Here is a 17,367-nt window from a genome sequence, read left to right as displayed (position 1 = left end):
TGGTGCACAAAACCACCACAAAAATGAAGCCACAAGGTATTATGAGTGAGATGTGAAAGTTCTACACTTAACGAGTTTACTTAGTTCAAGAGTATAACATTGCTTCACAGGCCTTATGAGGCACGTACTAGATGAGAATTGACATGATCATCTCGCATTATTAGCCAAGAGATCCTATGTGGCCACTGTCCTGTGATGCCACTCCAATGTGCATATTGATGACAATACCACTCCCAGGTCCCAAGTGGATCAAAGCCTTGTCAGAAATTGAACCTAGGACACCCTGAACTAAAGGCAACATAAGCTGTAGACAATTACTGGATAAAAAGTGCAAAAGTAATAGGAATCTTTAACATACAAAAAATTTAGACAAGTTTGTAAGAATCTCTCAAAATGCAATCGTCTCCTCCCCCCCCCCCCCACATACATACCAGTCCATAGTAAAAAACATTTGTGACAAATTAAAAATATTCCATGTAATTCTATAAGTATGATTTGTGTGTTCAATTATTGTTTATTGTCTTGTAAAATATGAATGACAACTTGTAAGAAGTGATCATAATTGAACTAAAAACATTTTTTCAGTGCAAATTGTGAAATAAGCTTTGTAAATTCACATCTACATTCTTGCTTTATTCTTATAAAGCTAAAGAACAAATTGCCCACATATTTTATACTTGCTTTCACTGAAATCACGTCATGTATATGAAAACCATTAATTTTACATTGAATTTATTGTATTGCAACAGTTTAAGTCACTTTTTTATTTCTTAGCCCCAATTACACGTACAATTGTGCGTTTTTCAGTTTCCAGTGTCAGCTTAAAGGGTCATACATAAAAAAGCCTACAAACTAAATACATTTGGTTCAATGGAATCATTACATTACAAAAATCTAATAGTTAATACACACTTTACTGATAAATGGGACTTATGAATGCTGTATGGGTTTTATAGTTAAACAGTGATTTGTACTGATATATATATATTTATATATAATCCCTGAAACTGAATTCTACTGGCAACATTGTTTAGTACGATCAAATTTCACACAAAGATGTATAATAGTCACTGTCAACTTATGACTTGCAAATGCAATTACAGTTGTATCTTATGCACTATGTAAATAACACTAATTTATGTTTGCAATGATGTGGACACTACAATTTCTAAAGATGGGTAACAGACAAATATGCACTTTGGAATCCTCCATTACTGATTTCTTTTTGTGGGATCAGATGTGCTATGATAAATTCAGTTGTAACTACAATTACTTCTGTCACATATCTTAAGAGTGATGTAATGTAAACTGTATGCAGGTACAAAAGTCGAGGTACCACTCTTGTTCTCTTCTGCATCATCAGCTCACATATTACTAACTAAAATCTTCATACCACATTTAAAAAACTGCATTTGAACTAAAAGCTACACTAAAAAAAAACTATCTTCAAAGTAACAAAGAACCAACACAGTCCAATACGCTCCTTTATTAAATCATCACAGATGACTTGTTGACCTGACGAAAGCATCACAGTTTAACCATCAGCCAATAACTTCTTCAAAAATATTCAGAAATTTGGACACTGCAACAGAAGATTCAATTACAAAAAATTTGTGAGTTGAATTAGCTGAAATTACTATCCTACTTTAGCCCAGCATTTATGCAGATGATTAAGCACCATTGCAAATATTAAATTCATATTTGAGTAAACTCACCTTTTCATTTAGTAGTAGATAGTATTCGTCATTTAGTAATTTCCTGATCCTGGCCCAGTCTGGCAGCTAAAAAGAGTTTTGTTTAGTTTCATTTATGTGTATTTTGTACAGTCTTTTAAATAATGAGTTCAAAATCAATCTTTTAAATTATGCATGCTGTTATAAGTAGATTTATAGCATCAGTAGACAAAATGCTAGTTATATATTGCCAGTAGCAGCATTATTTACCTGGAATGGTCACCTCTGTCAGTGCTAACAATTTAAATGTCACCTTCCAAGCAAATAATGTTAAATTAAAATTGATAAATTGCCAGAACAAACAGTTCAAAATCTGCATTATTTTTGTCCTAATTATTCTATGAAAGAGTTTCCCCTCCACAAATACATAGCTATTATAAGACCACAAAATTACCCCACCAAGGAAAGTCTCTTCATGAACTGTTATTCTAGAATAAATTTTCCACAGTACCCTCAATTTTCACAAACATGCTGAAACAATTTACTGTATGTAATAACTAAAAAATTGCAATACAAGTATCACACAGAACTGGCATGCAAGTGTCCATGAATTTACCACCATTAATTTCAGACACAGAAAAATACCTTGTCAAGTAGTATCAAAAGATTGTTACGAGATGTTTACTCGAACACACTTGTAACACCATGCCTGTCAGCTGATTAAATGAAGTACTTTAAAACCTTCAAACATTTAACTTTGTATGAAACTAGTTTATAGCCTCAGTAGAAATGCATTACATCTACACTTTCTAGCACAATTAAAATATTAGAAGAGGCTATACTGCAATAATGGTGTCAAAATCAAGGGTAAGTGAAGAGTTAACCAAATGCCTAAGCAATAAACTCTGTGTGTGTGTGTGTGTGTGTGTGTGTGTGTGTGTGGTTGCGCGCGCACGTGCGTGCGCACGTGCTTTTAGAACACTATCACCTTTTAAAATCTCAAAAGTAGAAACTATGATTGCATCCATGGACACTTAAGGACGATACCAATTAATATTCCTAGAACCAGACAAGTAATACACAAAAAATGTAAATTAGCTGAGTCACCTTCAAGTTTGTTACAAGTGCGTCCTCCGTTGACTTAACTGAAGCATGCAGCTACTTTTGTAGGATGATTAGTGATTCCTTGTTACTCATGTAAAGAACAACAAAATCACTAGTCTTCCACACAACAATAGCCAGTGTTAGTTGGTTGCATTGATAATCACTCCTCTTCCAAATGTAGATGCCACACAAAAGCAATATTCCCAGAAGACATTCACCCAAACTTGAAATTATTCACCCACACTAATAGAGGAAAGCATTACAGGCAAAATGTTAGGTGATAATTAGTTCTACAACTTTCAGAGATTCAGTATTTTACTATATACAGGGTCAAATGAGATTTGAAACTCAACTCCCAGGCTATTAATAATGAAATAATTTTAGAAGCTGTGTATTAAGGTTGTTAGTAAATATATTTAATGAGCAAGCATAGTTACAGACCAAGTAAACACAAACATCAGAAAATCATTGAACTGTATTTAATATTTTAAATGCACTTACAACTTTACACTTACTGACAAAAACAAACTTTTACAATTTCTTATACAAAAAACTGAATTCTTAGTCCTTTAAATACTGTTACCATGAGTGCAGCACTGGCTAGTGAAATGTTTAAACTGACACTTCAATGCATCAGAAATAGGTTCTAATTAAGATAAATTGCACTGTCACAGACGTCTAATTCCACAAACAAAAAATACATACACCCAAAAATAAACCCAGCAGTTTCAATTGTGTACATTAGTACTTGTCACATAAACTACAATATTGAAGTTAAGCATCATCATGAAAGTAAAATTCATTTCAAACACAAGGTAATTGACCAAACACTGCTGATGAGCTGATTCACAGAACACAAGCTTTATGCTCAGTAAGCTGGTGACAAGCTGGGCTGCAGATTGCAAACTCACTCCAAGCTGAGTACAGAATGCAGCACAAAATGTTGTTTAATTGTTCCTTTACCAACCAAGAGCCCTAAAACAGCACCATAAGCAAGTCTAAGTAAAATTGCTTAAGAACAGACAGTGATTATATGCAGCAATTCTCCCAATGCCATATGTGGACTATAGATTTATTACCTTAGACCATTCATTCATGAGTTATGTTGGTAATTACTGTAAGTAAATTTTTGGGTCATAGTTTCCTCCAAAGCCTATATGTACTTTATCATTACATGAAAAACACATCTACAGTAACAACCATTTTAAAAGATGTTGAACAGTAACACTTCACAATAGCCACAATTGGGAAGTAAACTCCAGAACTTTTAGAGAATGAAAATTATGAAAATTGTCTTGTATGGCCATGTGAATATCTAAGGGATCACTAACAGGTCACAGCTGACTCACCTCTATTCACTGTCACACACAAAATGGTTATTGCCCACATAAAAGGTACAAAATAAGGTCTGTTTGTATTGTATACCAAACTACTTAAGTTTTGAAACCCTATTCAATATCTTGAAAATTTGTTCATGGGGACCAAAATGACAGTAACTGCAGTGGCTGTATAGTTTTAGTATTCTGTCCAGTCTTATAAACACATACGTATTGAAACTAAAAGGGTAACTTTACCGTTTTCACATATTTGAATGACACTGAAACATTTCTTATGCTTGATTTAAGACAGCAGGTAAGTTATCTTTAACTTTAGAAACCATTAAACATTAATAAAAATTAAATCATTCCCCAAATAACAAACATGACCACAAAATGAGTTATACCCATTGCATGCATTCCCCATGCAAATTACAAAACACACACAAAACATTTTGGACATGCTGATTAATGAAACAAAGCAAGTAACTAACCTCTGTTGCAGAAGATACTGAGCCATCTGTATTTGGTTAGGTGTGCCAGTTATAGTGATAATTCTGTCATTTGATCCTGCAAGTGGCTCATCAATGGTTATTCCAGCTCCTGAGTCAGATCGTATCTTACGAATTCTGGCACCACCTTTCCCTATAATTGCACCTGCCAACTGCAAAGAAGAATGTGCCGATAGTGAGAACAATGCTGCATTTTAAGTTGCTTTAAACATTTTAAGCAACCACGAGTAAAAGCTTTTACAAATAGGTTCACACACCATTTAAGCACACAATCTAGCTTCCCAGTTTTTAAAGATTTACACAAAACTTTTCTTCTTTTCTACTGAACTAAGATGCAGCTGATTTGCTGCCATACATGTACACTGTTGTGATGTTTGAGAAGCAATGAAACATCCAGCTTAAATTGTCTTCTGTTTGAAACAGACCAGTCAGTAATTTTTTAAACACTTTGTACATAAAGTTAACATTAACACACAAACTTAACAGAAAAAATAACCAATAAAATTAGCACAATATTTACTTTTTGTGTATATGTGAATAAAAATCCTCCCCAATATATGAAATAAGCAACAAACTTTCAAGGAGGCGAGTTTAAGTGCATAATTTCTGGCTTCCTACCACAAGCTGCAGAGTGAACTATACCTAAAAGGTCTGAAATACAAAGTTTCAGGAAATTGGAGCATCAAGAAAGTTCAGCACAGTTCACACATACCTCTGCCTTCTATTATCAGTTGAAGCATACATATATCTGCTTTGAATAATGCTCCTAATCAACAGTGATGACTCTGGAGACCAATGCAACACCAAACAACAAACATATGATTTCTATTCCCAAATTATTGAAGCAATCATCCAGGTTGTGTGTACAACTGAGGAGACATTCTGATAAAAGCTTCTACTCAAAATGAAAAACGTTTGGTGGCTGTTATCGCTACTTATAGTTTGAAGTTGCTCTAATTACAACCTTGTTAAACCTACACCACAACACTATTGAGCAAAGTACATGATGTGGATTAATCAACAAAAAGTTAATACCACTGATCTCCATACAGTGAGACAGGCAACAAAGAGTGAAACAGCAGCCTAATGGTCGCTTCCAATCAATTTCTTGCCATTAATGTTCTTTAATACCCAGTTACATATTAATATATTGGCCCTAATAGATACTGTCTTGCCTGTCAAATGCACTCTCTCTAACAGAGCAGTTTCGCAATTTTCGAATGTAAATTAACTTCATATGTGCTATTTATTGATGACTCACATAAACACCTTTGCTCCCATTTACTGCAGTCAATTCCAACTTTATTTCAAGGGACTTTTAAACAACTATTACATAAATAACAATGAGCAGTGTTTTGCAATACATTCTTACATTATTTCATCTGTATTTTTCAATGGATTCACTTCTGAAAAATATACACTATGACAAAGCTGGCAGTGTGTTGCTCCACCTCCAATCAAACCTTTGTAAATGCTCAAGGACTAAGTAGTTTGCAATGTGGAGTTAAATGGCACTTCAAACACGATAGAAGTGAAAAATTCTACCTTCATAATGACTGACAGCCCGTAACTGTAATATAGCTGCTTTGGTAAACCTAAAAATCAGCTGTTGCTCAATTACTGTTATCTAACTACGAAGTCAATTTTGTGTTGTCCTAGTTCCATTAAATTGTGAGTACACCCCTTTCATAGTCAATTTCCACAAGTTTCATTATAGTTTATACCATTTTCATATTTCTGACTATATTCGTGAATACAACATACACAGTAATGGAATTTATTTAGAAGAATATTTTACAAACTGACTCCTTGTAAAATTGCAAGGAGAGCTGCTCTTGTGGTACTTGTTTCCCCACCACAGACTTAACCAAAAACTTCAGTCACCCAGTCACCATACTTCCAAAACATTTAACTGGCCAATTAGTTACAGTTACAGCCACATCCTGCATAAGAGAAAAAAGATAGCAACAGCCTGCAACACTCCAGTTATATGCAGCAACACCAGGCAGTATGTGTTGGTATCCTGCGTGTGAGGGACAAACTTCTGCTTCAAGATTGCTACTGAAGTCAACCAGCTGTTTCTATAAAATGGCACCTTTTAATCAAAGCATGTGCTCACTCTAAAAGAAGCAATTTGCATGACATGTACAAAGGGAAGGATCTTCATGGAGAATTTTATAATTTATATCGTTAACACCACCAGACAAATGCTTCAAATACACAAGGACAGGCAGATATGTTTAACTCAATCAATAGAGAGTTTATATGATTATGAATTTTCAATAGCTCATAAGTGCACAAGAATGACTAAAGTAAATACGTAAAAGTGAATGGCTACTAGCGAGAGATGTTTTGTGACGTAATGCTAATGTTTTTGGCTTGTAATCTGAATCTTACTGTATCCCAGGACCAGCACTGTCATCTTTTAACTGACAACTACAATCCCATCACCTATTCTTTCTACTAATTTTTATCTATGCTCTTTACACAATATATATTTTTTATGGTTTTGCCTTGATCAACCATGAAATTTTGCTGCTATTTGATTGTTGGGAGCAATCAGCCATCGATGTTAATGGCAAAAGTTTCACTTAATCTAAATAGTAATCATAAATGAAACACAATATTTTCAAAAATTAAGGTCAAATGTTTTCAGCAAGATTTTTTGTCTCAAACTTTGCAACAAAATAGTGACGAGAAACATCTTGTGCACCTCATTTCCTTTAGATGATTTCAAGCATAATTCAAAGAAATGTCTTGTTTCTATAATCTATTTCCTTTAAACAAATTATGTCAGAATAGGACATCTGGTTCAAATGGCTTTGAGTACTATGGGACTTAACTTCTGAGGTCATCAGTCCCCTAGAACTGAGAACTACTTAAACCTAACTAACCTAAGGACATCACACACATCCATGCCTGAGGCAGGATTCGAACCTGCGACCGTAGCGGTCACACGGTTCCAGACTGTAGGGCCTAGAATAGGACATCTCTTTCAGTTTTATTTCTTAAATTTTATTCAGAGAGCATGTCTTATTGACACATTTTTCTTCCTAGCACAGGGCTTAACAACTGGCCAGTTTTGAGCACGAGTACTCTCATCTGCTCAGGCACGTGCTCGCGAGCAGGTGCAAGGTCTCTGAGTAGGGACGGAGGAGAAATGCGCGCGCACTTTTGAATAGGGCCGCAGCGTGCCTATTAATTTGCGCCGACTGTGTAACATTTAAAGTACTACGATCAGCTCTAACAGTCACTTCACTGGATAAGAATGTCAAGTTGCCATTGTGTAACCCCAACAATGCTTTCACAGTTCAACCCCCATTGGGAGGAATTTTATCTGTTTACAGAAAAAGATCGTGTTGCAAAATGTTTAGTATGTCACAAAACACTGAATTCTTTTAGGAAATTTAATTTGCAGCAACATTATAAGTCGTACCACGCGAAAGACTACGAACATGGAAAATGTGATGGACCAGATCGTGCATAGGAAGTTATTAAACTTAGAAGGAAGCTATCCGAAGAAGATCTGGAAGGCGACGAAAAATTAACTGAGGCAGCTCTCAGAGTGAGTTACAAAATTACTTTGCTTTTAGTAAAATCCCTGCGCCCCTTCACTGATGGCGATTTAATACAAGAATGTTTGGTAGTTGCAGCGGAACATTTGTGTCCATCTCAAGTTGAAAAGTTTCGGATTGTGCCATTATCTAACACGACCATTGTGTCGCATACAGGACATGGCAGACAATGTCCAGAGCCAGCTTGCAAGTATCTAAAGATTTTATGGCGTATTCTCTAGCTCTGGACAAAAGAGTTGATATCACTGGAACAGCGCAGATTGCCATATTTATTCGAGGTGTTAATAGAGATCTTCAGGTGAGGGAGGAGCTCCTCGATGTAGTAGCCATGAAGAACACTACAACCGGAGGTGATATTTTAAGTAGTGTTGAACAAAGTGTTGAAAATATAGGATTGTCGTGGAATTTTTTAGTTTCAGTGTCTACAGGCGGTGCACCTGCAATGATGATGGAGGTGGGGGAGGGGGGGTAATCAGGTGTTTCGTTGCGCTGTTTAAAGAGAAAATGCAAAAACTGACCATGCCTAATGAAATAAGGGGCATTCACTGTGTGATCCACCAGGAAAACTTATGTGCAAAGAGTATCACTCTAAAAAAAATGTGCTTAGTGTTGTTCGTACAACCAATTATATAAGGAAGCATGGGCTACAACACAGCAATTTAAAAGCTTTCTTGAGGATGTAGACAGCCAGTATGGTAGCCTGCCTTATTACAGCGAGGTCCGCTGGCTTAGTTGTGGCGAATTATTAAATCTATTTTTTTGCCTACTAGATGAGATAACCTTCATGGAAATGTTATCTCACATTCTTAGCAGATTTAACTAGCCATCTGAATGCTTTGAACATTTCACTACAAGGTAAAGATCTGCTAATTACTCATTTCATAGATCGAATAAGAGCTTTTAAAATGAAATTGACACTTTGGGTGAGTCAGCTGGAAACAGGAAATCTAGCTCATTTTCCTAAATTATCATCCATGCAAGATGTTCACAAAGACTGAACATTATTCACATAGTTTAGTTGCCCTTAAGGAAGAATTTGATCAACACTTTCAAGATCTGACAGCACTAAACAGTGATATAGATCTGCTCTCCTCTCCATATTCAGCGAATATTGAAGACATTCGTCCTGAGCTGCAACTAGAAATTATTGACCTGCAGCGTGACAAGGGAATACAGAGACATTTCAGAACAAAAAAACATTTTCGAATTCTACAGACACTTCCCTCAGGATAGATTTCCTCGTTTGCACAAAATGGCGGCTAAAATAATATCAATGTTCAGTTCCACGTATATTTGTGAACAACTGTTCTCTGCAATGAAATGTAACAAGACACACCTGAAAAACGCACTGTCTGATCGAAATTTAAACTGCACGCTGCGCCTACAATGCACAAGAACAATTACTTCGCACATAGACGTAATTGAAAGGGCACAAAGTACAAGATAACCGAGAATCCCACACCTTTTATTGTGTAACAGTTCACAAATTAATACGAATGTAGAGGCATACACTAAGCTAATAAAATTATGTGGCACATGTACATTCTCCTTTATTTGTTTCATTTGTCGCAGTAATAATTCGTGAGTGATATCCCTGCAGGTGGCCGCAGATTTACATTGACTGGTGGCAGCTGTTGTGTGCCCCACGTGACTCTCCCCACTCTCCGCTCTGGTCCGGTAGTGGGGGTAGAGTGCTCGCGCCTTGCTGCTCACAGCTTGCTCCACGAGCACTCATGTTATGAAGCCCTGTCCTAGCACCTTCTGTCCTTGAAATTTCCTAAATTTAGTACTCTATTTGAAGGAAGCCTTTTTGGCACTTAAATATCACATCAATGTACCAATATTCTGAGAAGGAAAGTTGCCACTCACCATATAGTGGAGATGCTGAGTTGATCAATGTACTTTTGTACACAAAATAGCTAGGCCTGGAAGATATGAAGCAGTAGCTATTCGTGAAATATTTTAATTTTCCCTCAAATAACAGAAGTTTCATAAATTAGCCAAATTATCTTAAAGTTGTGTTTTTTTTTTCCCAGAGCTAGAACTGAGTCACTGACACCCTATTTGCTCATTTCTTAGTTTGACTATGAAAATTCGGACAAAAACTAATTATGTAATTTACAATTTGCTCAGCTCAAACTGTGCACAAAACATTGAGCTTTAATTATATTTCCATTGTGTGCTGTCATTTGAGAAAAAGAGTAGCATGGACGATAAATACTTTGGACAAGAAGAGAATAGAAGCTTTCGAAATGTGGTGCTACAGAAGAATGCTGAAGATTAGATGGGTAGATCACATAACTAATGAGGAGGTATTGAATAGAATTGGGGAGAAGAGAAGTTTGTGGCACAACTTTACAAGAAGAAGGGATGGGTTGGTAGGACATGTTCTGAGGCATCAAGGGATCACAAATTTAGCATTGGAGGGCAGCGTGGAGGGTAAAAATCGTAGAGGGAGACCAAGAGATGAATACATTAAGCAGATTCAGAAGGATGTAGGTTGCAGTAAGTACTGGGAGATGACAAAGCTTGCACAGGATAGAGTAGCATGGAGAGCTGCATCAAACCAGTCTCAGCACTGAAGACCATAATAACAACAACAACAACAACAACAACAACCATTTATGAAATACATATCAATTTTACAACCATGATACGTGACGCAGAGGGGAGGATATGAGTACGCCATGCATGACAGGTCTGTCATTATGATCCAAAATGTGGATAATTTAGAGGTATTTTGTTCATAACAATTTTTATATTTTGGCTATACTTCATACACAGGTATGTACAATCTAAAACAACTATAAACAATAACTCTGCGATCATTCAAAATTTTCATGCTGTCATTCATTGGATTCATGGAGAACACTGACTATGGCAAACACAGAAATCCCATTGTTCATTGAGTGAAGATATCAAGCTGTACAAAATTTCTTCACCAAATAATTTTCTTAAAATCAGATAAGTATTTCATAGCAGCCATCAGATCCAACTGAGCACTTTGCCAAGATGACACTCAGCTGTCATTCTCACTGTCGCACATACTGCAGCAACAAGATTCAACATGTCTGAATTCAAATGTCTCAAGTTGTAGCAGAATACAGGCATGCAGCCTAACCATACCAGTAATTTACACCTTACGTCACCAGTAACTATATCCATGAATAACAGTGCCATGAAATACTGTAGTGAGCCCAATCACTGCAATCTTGTTACATATTGAAGCTATACAATCAGTTTCTGATGAAAATTTTTAACACTAAATATTTTCAAACCTAAATCTCATATGTTCCAACACTCACTTCTTTTGGAATGGTCACTTGAGTTGAGCTTTTAGCTCCTCCAGCCATGAGATTTCCACCTCCACCAAGTCCAAGAGCATTACTGTTCATCATTCCATTTGCTGCACCTAAGATTACATCAAAGCGTTAATGAAATATTCATGACATATATATAATTATCTATGTGGCACTAAAATTTCACTGCATAAACTAGTGCCAACTTTAGATAAATGTTTACACTTACATCATCATGTAATTCTTACATAATGCTGTGACTAACTTTAAACTAACAGCTAATTCTGTTAGAAAAAAAGGCTCCATAGAATAAAGATACCATGGATTTTAAGCCTAATATAGATTTTAGTGAATCTTTCACCTTACCTCTAGCACCTCCAAAGCCAGGGCGACCAGGGCCACCACCAAATGCACCAACACCACCTCGAGGTGGTGGTCCTCCCATACCTCCTGGTGGGCCACTGCAAGAAAGATGCAAAGTAAGCAAAAATCTACACTTTGAGGATGAGTGATTGTCCTGTCACATTGTGGTTGTAGGACCATTTTCTAGAAACTTTCATTTTTGTATTAGCTTGGTGCTGATGCCACTACTAAATTGAAGCCATCTTAACTTTTTCGAACTTTATCAATACTCAAACACCATTTGCTTTCACAACATGAAATCTGGTAATATACAGTACGAAAACACCCTCTAAAATGCTTGTCTGTAGCCTGAACAATACTGTCCATACACTGCAGATATAACATCATTGGGCTGTCAGCTCACTGTACAGCTTGCCTAATTTTAGAGAAGCAAAACAGCAACTTGTCTGACTATACCAGATGTTTGCTGTCTACTATTGCCGAGTGTGTCATGTGGCTTATTGGCAAAAAGCAGTGGCTTTTGTGGCTCACCATGAATTTTCCTTTTAAACCAAACCATCTCACAGCAGCACTTGCACCTTATGTCCTCTATTTGCAGGATGTATTCCAATCTTTTCTTTCCAGACAGTTTTTACCACCTGCTGCTTCCTCTAGTACGATGCGGATTATTCTCTAATGCCTCAATACACATCCTATTATCCCATCCCTCCTTGTCAATGTTTTCCATATATTCCTTTGTCAATTCAGCAGAAAACAACCTCATTCTGTACTGGTTCACCTGATTTTCAACATCCTTTTACAGCACCACATCTGTAACACTTCGACTATCTTCCGTTTCCAGTTCTCCCAGAGAAAAAGATTTAGTACCACGCAATGCTCTGCTACAAACTGAATATTCTCAGAAAACTCTTCCGCAAATTAAAACTGTTTGATGCTAGCAGACTTCTCTAGGCTAATAATGCGCCCAGGCTGTGCTGGTCTTATCCCCATGTTTCATGTGTAATTTCGCTCGTAAGGTATCGAAATTACTTAACTGTGTCTACTTTGTGGCCACCTGGAGTTTTGATGTTAAGTCTATTGCTAATCTCATTTTGCAACTCATTTTTATTCATTTAATTCTCAATTCATAGAGTATTACTTAGCCTTCATTCAACATGCTCCATAATTTTCCAGTTTTGGTGAGGATAGCAATGTGATCAGTAGAGACAATAAAATTCACATTTTGCAATAAATGTGAAACAGATGCACATATAAGTATCAAAAATCTAAACAATTACCACTCACCAGTACTGTACAGCTGGTGAAGCCCAATTTGGACAAATATGCTTAAGAACCAGTTTGCAAAACAAAAGTGCAACAATGTAATGGCAATATCTGGTGCTATGTTAATTGTGCGCAGTTTAACAAGTCTAATATACATGCTACCTAATACAACACAGTATTCAGAGCTGTGGGACCTATTTTATAACAAACGACACACATTTCTTTGCTAGCTAAAGTTCAGAAAACAATTGTTAGCTAGAGTTGGAATAACGCACAAGTGACATAGCAAATTAGGTGGCAGAAGTTTTGAACTTTCGTTATGTCTAATACCACAATAAGTCAGGCCTGAACTACCTTTATTAACAGTACTCTGCCAACTTAAAGCAATTTCAAAGTAGTCTGTCCTGAACACTTGTGTAGTGTTAGTTTTATTCACTATTTTGAAATGAATGAAGCTATCAATCATCGTCCATCAAGCATTTCAATTACAGCCCTCACCAATAGAGGAGATCTGCGAAAGTAGAACTGCCACATTGTAACAGGGATTGCTGAACACTGATGTATGCTGCTGCCCTGCAAGGAGGAGGTAGGACTTGTTTTCTCAGACAGTCCCTCTTCACTCTGGTAGTTAAAATTTTATTTTATGTTCATGAACATACACCACTAAATAGTGTGCAAACACTGCACTGTAGTGATGGGAAAACAAAATCAGTCATGCTTAACAGCTGCATCAAAATTCTTTTCCTAACATTCAACTAATTTAGTTTCTACTTCTACACTAAGAGTTGTCAGTTCTATCTGTGGCATCAAGCATGGCTGCCACAGCTATGACTAAGCATAGAAAGGTCGATATTAAAATTCAGCAGATTTTGTAATCATAGAATTGGATGAGAACAGGTAAGTAAGGCTGAGAAACACCTTAATCAGAGGCATTCCATTCCCTAATAGGGAAATGATGCTGCTTTTCAACAGAACTATCATCTGTTGGAAGTTTGAAGGAAAAAGGGATTTAAAAAACTGGTAAAAATTTCTGCACAAGCAAACATTCCAATCAAGTAGTTCCCAATCAGCACTGAAGCAGTCAATTTGTCTTCATGTAACCTGATTAATTCTTATCCCCCCCCCCCATTCTTGTATGTATCTAGTAATGCACATCTTTCCCTAAAGCTTACCATCATCTTCAGGGTTTCTAATCTCTTACCATTTTACTTTGTTATTTTTAGGTCTACAAATTTACTGTAAACTTATTTATTTTGCTTAAAATTTGCTCACACTTGTCTGTCATTTCTATCTTTGGGATTTGTGGATATTGTTCTGCAACTGACTAAGTCTCCACACACAGATTCTACAAATAAATCTGTAACATTGTTTGGCTGCCATTCCTCAATGATTTAAGAAATTCCAAAGTATGTTCTTATTTGCCTGTATGTCTTCCGAAGTTGACTCCTGCTAGTTTAAGTGTCCCCCCCTTCCCCATGTGCTCATATCTTCGTTAACAACCTGCAATGGGGCATAGTGTCAAATGCTTTCCGGAAATCTAGAAATTCCATTCAGATCTGGTGATTTATTTACTTTCAAATATTTCAGCTGTTTACTGTTTTATACATATGGTAGTCTGTCCTATGTGAACAATTTCTTGGACATGAAATTTAACACTTCAGTTTTCATTTTGCTACCTTCAACTGTCACACCAGATTGGTGAACAAGGGAATGAATAGAAGCCTTAGGCAAACTTGGCAATTTTATGCAAGGACAGAATTTCTCTAGTTCTCTACCATATCTTTAAAAAACAACCTGTTTCCTCAGCATTCTGTGAATTTCGTTATTAAATCATAGTGGGTTTTCACCCTTTATCCAGTTACAAGTCACATAACTTTCTAGGTCACAATGTACAATATGCTTAAACTTGGCCCATAATTCCTCTACATCCATTTTACTGAAACTAAATGACATTCTACTTGAGATGCTACCAACTGCTTATCTGATGTATCTAGTAGACACACTCCTCAGCTTCTTGAGTGATTTATTAATTTTTGTAATTATAGTTGCTATATAATCATGATTGCTGATCCCTGTTTCCATACTGACATTGTCAATAAGGTCCAGCCTATTTGTGGCTACAATATTTCCATTGTGTGTGGGCTGTCAGGCTAGCTGCTTAAGACAGTTCTCAGGAAATATTTTCAAAAGTATTTCCAATGACTGGCTACACCCCCCCCCCCAATGAATCCATATACATACCAATCTATATTGGTAGGTTAAAGTCTCCCTCAATGAGGATTGCAAGATCTGGGTATTTACACACCCTGGATTTTCACAGCACAGTCTGATGGCAGGTAAAAACTTCCAACAATTAACTTTGTTTCACCTACACATGTTATACACAACTGGTTTACTTCAGTCAACCTCACTAGACAATGTTTGTGTGAACAGCAACAAAACACACCCCCTCCTCTCCTCTCTAATCTAATCTGTCTTTCCAATATACATTCCACAATTTGCTGAATATCTGAGCTTTCCACTTTGGGTTTCAGTTAGCTCTTGGTACCAAGAATAAATTGAGGGCAAAAACTTTCCAAGAGGGCAATAAGTTCGGGAAGTTTATTATAAATACTTTGACAGTTTGCTGATAAAATCATGACACAAAGTGTTTATTCTTAATGCCGCTTGACTAGCCTAAAAACCCTCAAGCGCACTCAGTGAACACTACCTGAGTAGCTGTTTCCTTTGTATAGTGCACTCTTACCTGTAAAAATGAGTCTTGTAAATCCCCACACAATAACACATCTAGAAATCTGCAACCAAAACTGTCAAGAATCAGAAAAGCCTTTGGTCGAGACCCGTTCAATTGTTGACAACGTAACTCACAGTACACAATTTAGCCAGACTATATTCATCCCATATTTGAGAATGAGAGCACTTAGTGACTTCCAATGAATGCAGTGATCAGTCATTTGTTTCACAACTTCATCCGTGCAGGTGCGGGAGTGGAAAACTTATTAATGATGAAGCTGCTTTTGGTCTACCCATATATCTACGATTCAATCAACACAGGGTGACGCGATAAAATTAATTATAAACATCACAGTGTTGCAAATGGAAAAATGCAAACAGGAATGTTAGATTTAAGAAAGGTGAATAACTACTGTGTAAATGCTGCAAAATGAAAATTACAAATTTCAGTTTCCTGTGTGATTAACTGTGTTACAAAAACCTTCGTTTAATTTAACTACTACTAAAGGTTACATTTACAGGCTACAGACTGATTGACACAAGATCGTGGGTTACCCAAAGGTAAAACCAACTGCTAGCTTTAACTTCTTCCTTCATAATATTATGTCAGTGTCACTGTTAGTCCCATAGATCTGATCGATACATATAAGTGCAAGTCATTACTCTGTGACTGACATCTTTTTCAACTGCTGCCAACTACAAAGATCCAACAGCAGATATATAAGTGTTACAGCAGGCTTAAGTAATTTTGGACATTTTACTAAACTGAACGTGAATGTTTATAAAACACTTTTACAAAACTTATTACTTCTGTGTATTTCTACCATAGTAGCTGATCTGTACTGTGTGCAAATTTCAAAGCAATGAATTCTATCATCTCCCCACCTCACACAGTAGCACCAATCAGCTCCCTCAGATCCCAGCCTCATGCAACAGCTCAGTAAGTCTAAAACTGTTATGAATCAATGTGTAAGCATTGGATCACCGACAGGTTCTATATGGGTAACATGTGCAACAAAAGTGATGATAAAATCACTATTAACACATACAAGAACCACAGCAGGTGTGTAAGACAGTAATTTTTATCATACTTCAGGTAGTATCTTAATGTTTTACAGGAAGCCTCCTGAACTGTTAATGCCTGACTGTGCAAATCCCACACCAGGAAAATCATTTCACCACTCTAGAGTAAACTCTGGGAACTAAATAACAACTTACGATAATCCCATTCCTCCGCGTGGACCAACACGTGGTCCAGGACCCATGCTACCACCACCACCTCCACCACCTAATGGAAATCTTCCACGGCCACCAATTGGGGGTGGTCCACCAATGCCTCCACGCATACCACCCGGCATGCCACGACCGCCCTTTGTTTCTTGGTCACCAAAACCACCATATTCTTGGGCGTAGTAGTCATCGTAATTATGTGGATCGTATGGATTGTTCAACCCTTTTATTGGAGACTGTAATTGATATTCACAGTTAATACACATAATCCTTAACTAAATGTATGTACACTATGCACA

General features: G+C 36.7%; 1 protein-coding gene across 3 annotated transcripts in view; it reads right to left on the bottom strand.

The window, feature by feature from the left end:
- Positions 1-715: 715 nt before the first annotated feature.
- LOC126262941 (heterogeneous nuclear ribonucleoprotein K) overlaps positions 716-17,367 on the bottom strand; it is a 74,912-nt gene continuing 58,260 nt past the window's right edge. For 2 of the 3 annotated variants that reach the window (XM_049959877.1, XM_049959878.1), the window contains exons 9-14: positions 17,057-17,304; positions 11,846-11,940; positions 11,486-11,592; positions 4,588-4,757; positions 1,716-1,781; positions 716-1,582 (exon numbers count right to left, since the gene is read on the bottom strand). In XM_049959877.1, coding sequence (XP_049815834.1) covers positions 1,748-1,781; positions 4,588-4,757; positions 11,486-11,592; positions 11,846-11,940; positions 17,057-17,304 — 654 coding nt within the window. In that variant the 3' untranslated portion in view covers positions 716-1,582; positions 1,716-1,747. Of the gene's footprint in view, positions 1,583-1,715; positions 1,782-3,492; positions 3,753-4,587; positions 4,758-11,485; positions 11,593-11,845; positions 11,941-17,056; positions 17,305-17,367 lie in introns of those variants that run through there. The other variant, XM_049959879.1, reaches the window with a different exon arrangement.

The sequence above is a fragment of the Schistocerca nitens genome, chromosome 6 (assembly GCF_023898315.1).
Source record: "Schistocerca nitens isolate TAMUIC-IGC-003100 chromosome 6, iqSchNite1.1, whole genome shotgun sequence".
Classification (NCBI taxonomy): domain Eukaryota; kingdom Metazoa; phylum Arthropoda; class Insecta; order Orthoptera; family Acrididae; genus Schistocerca; species Schistocerca nitens.
This window is presented reverse-complemented; position numbering and strand designations above follow the sequence as displayed.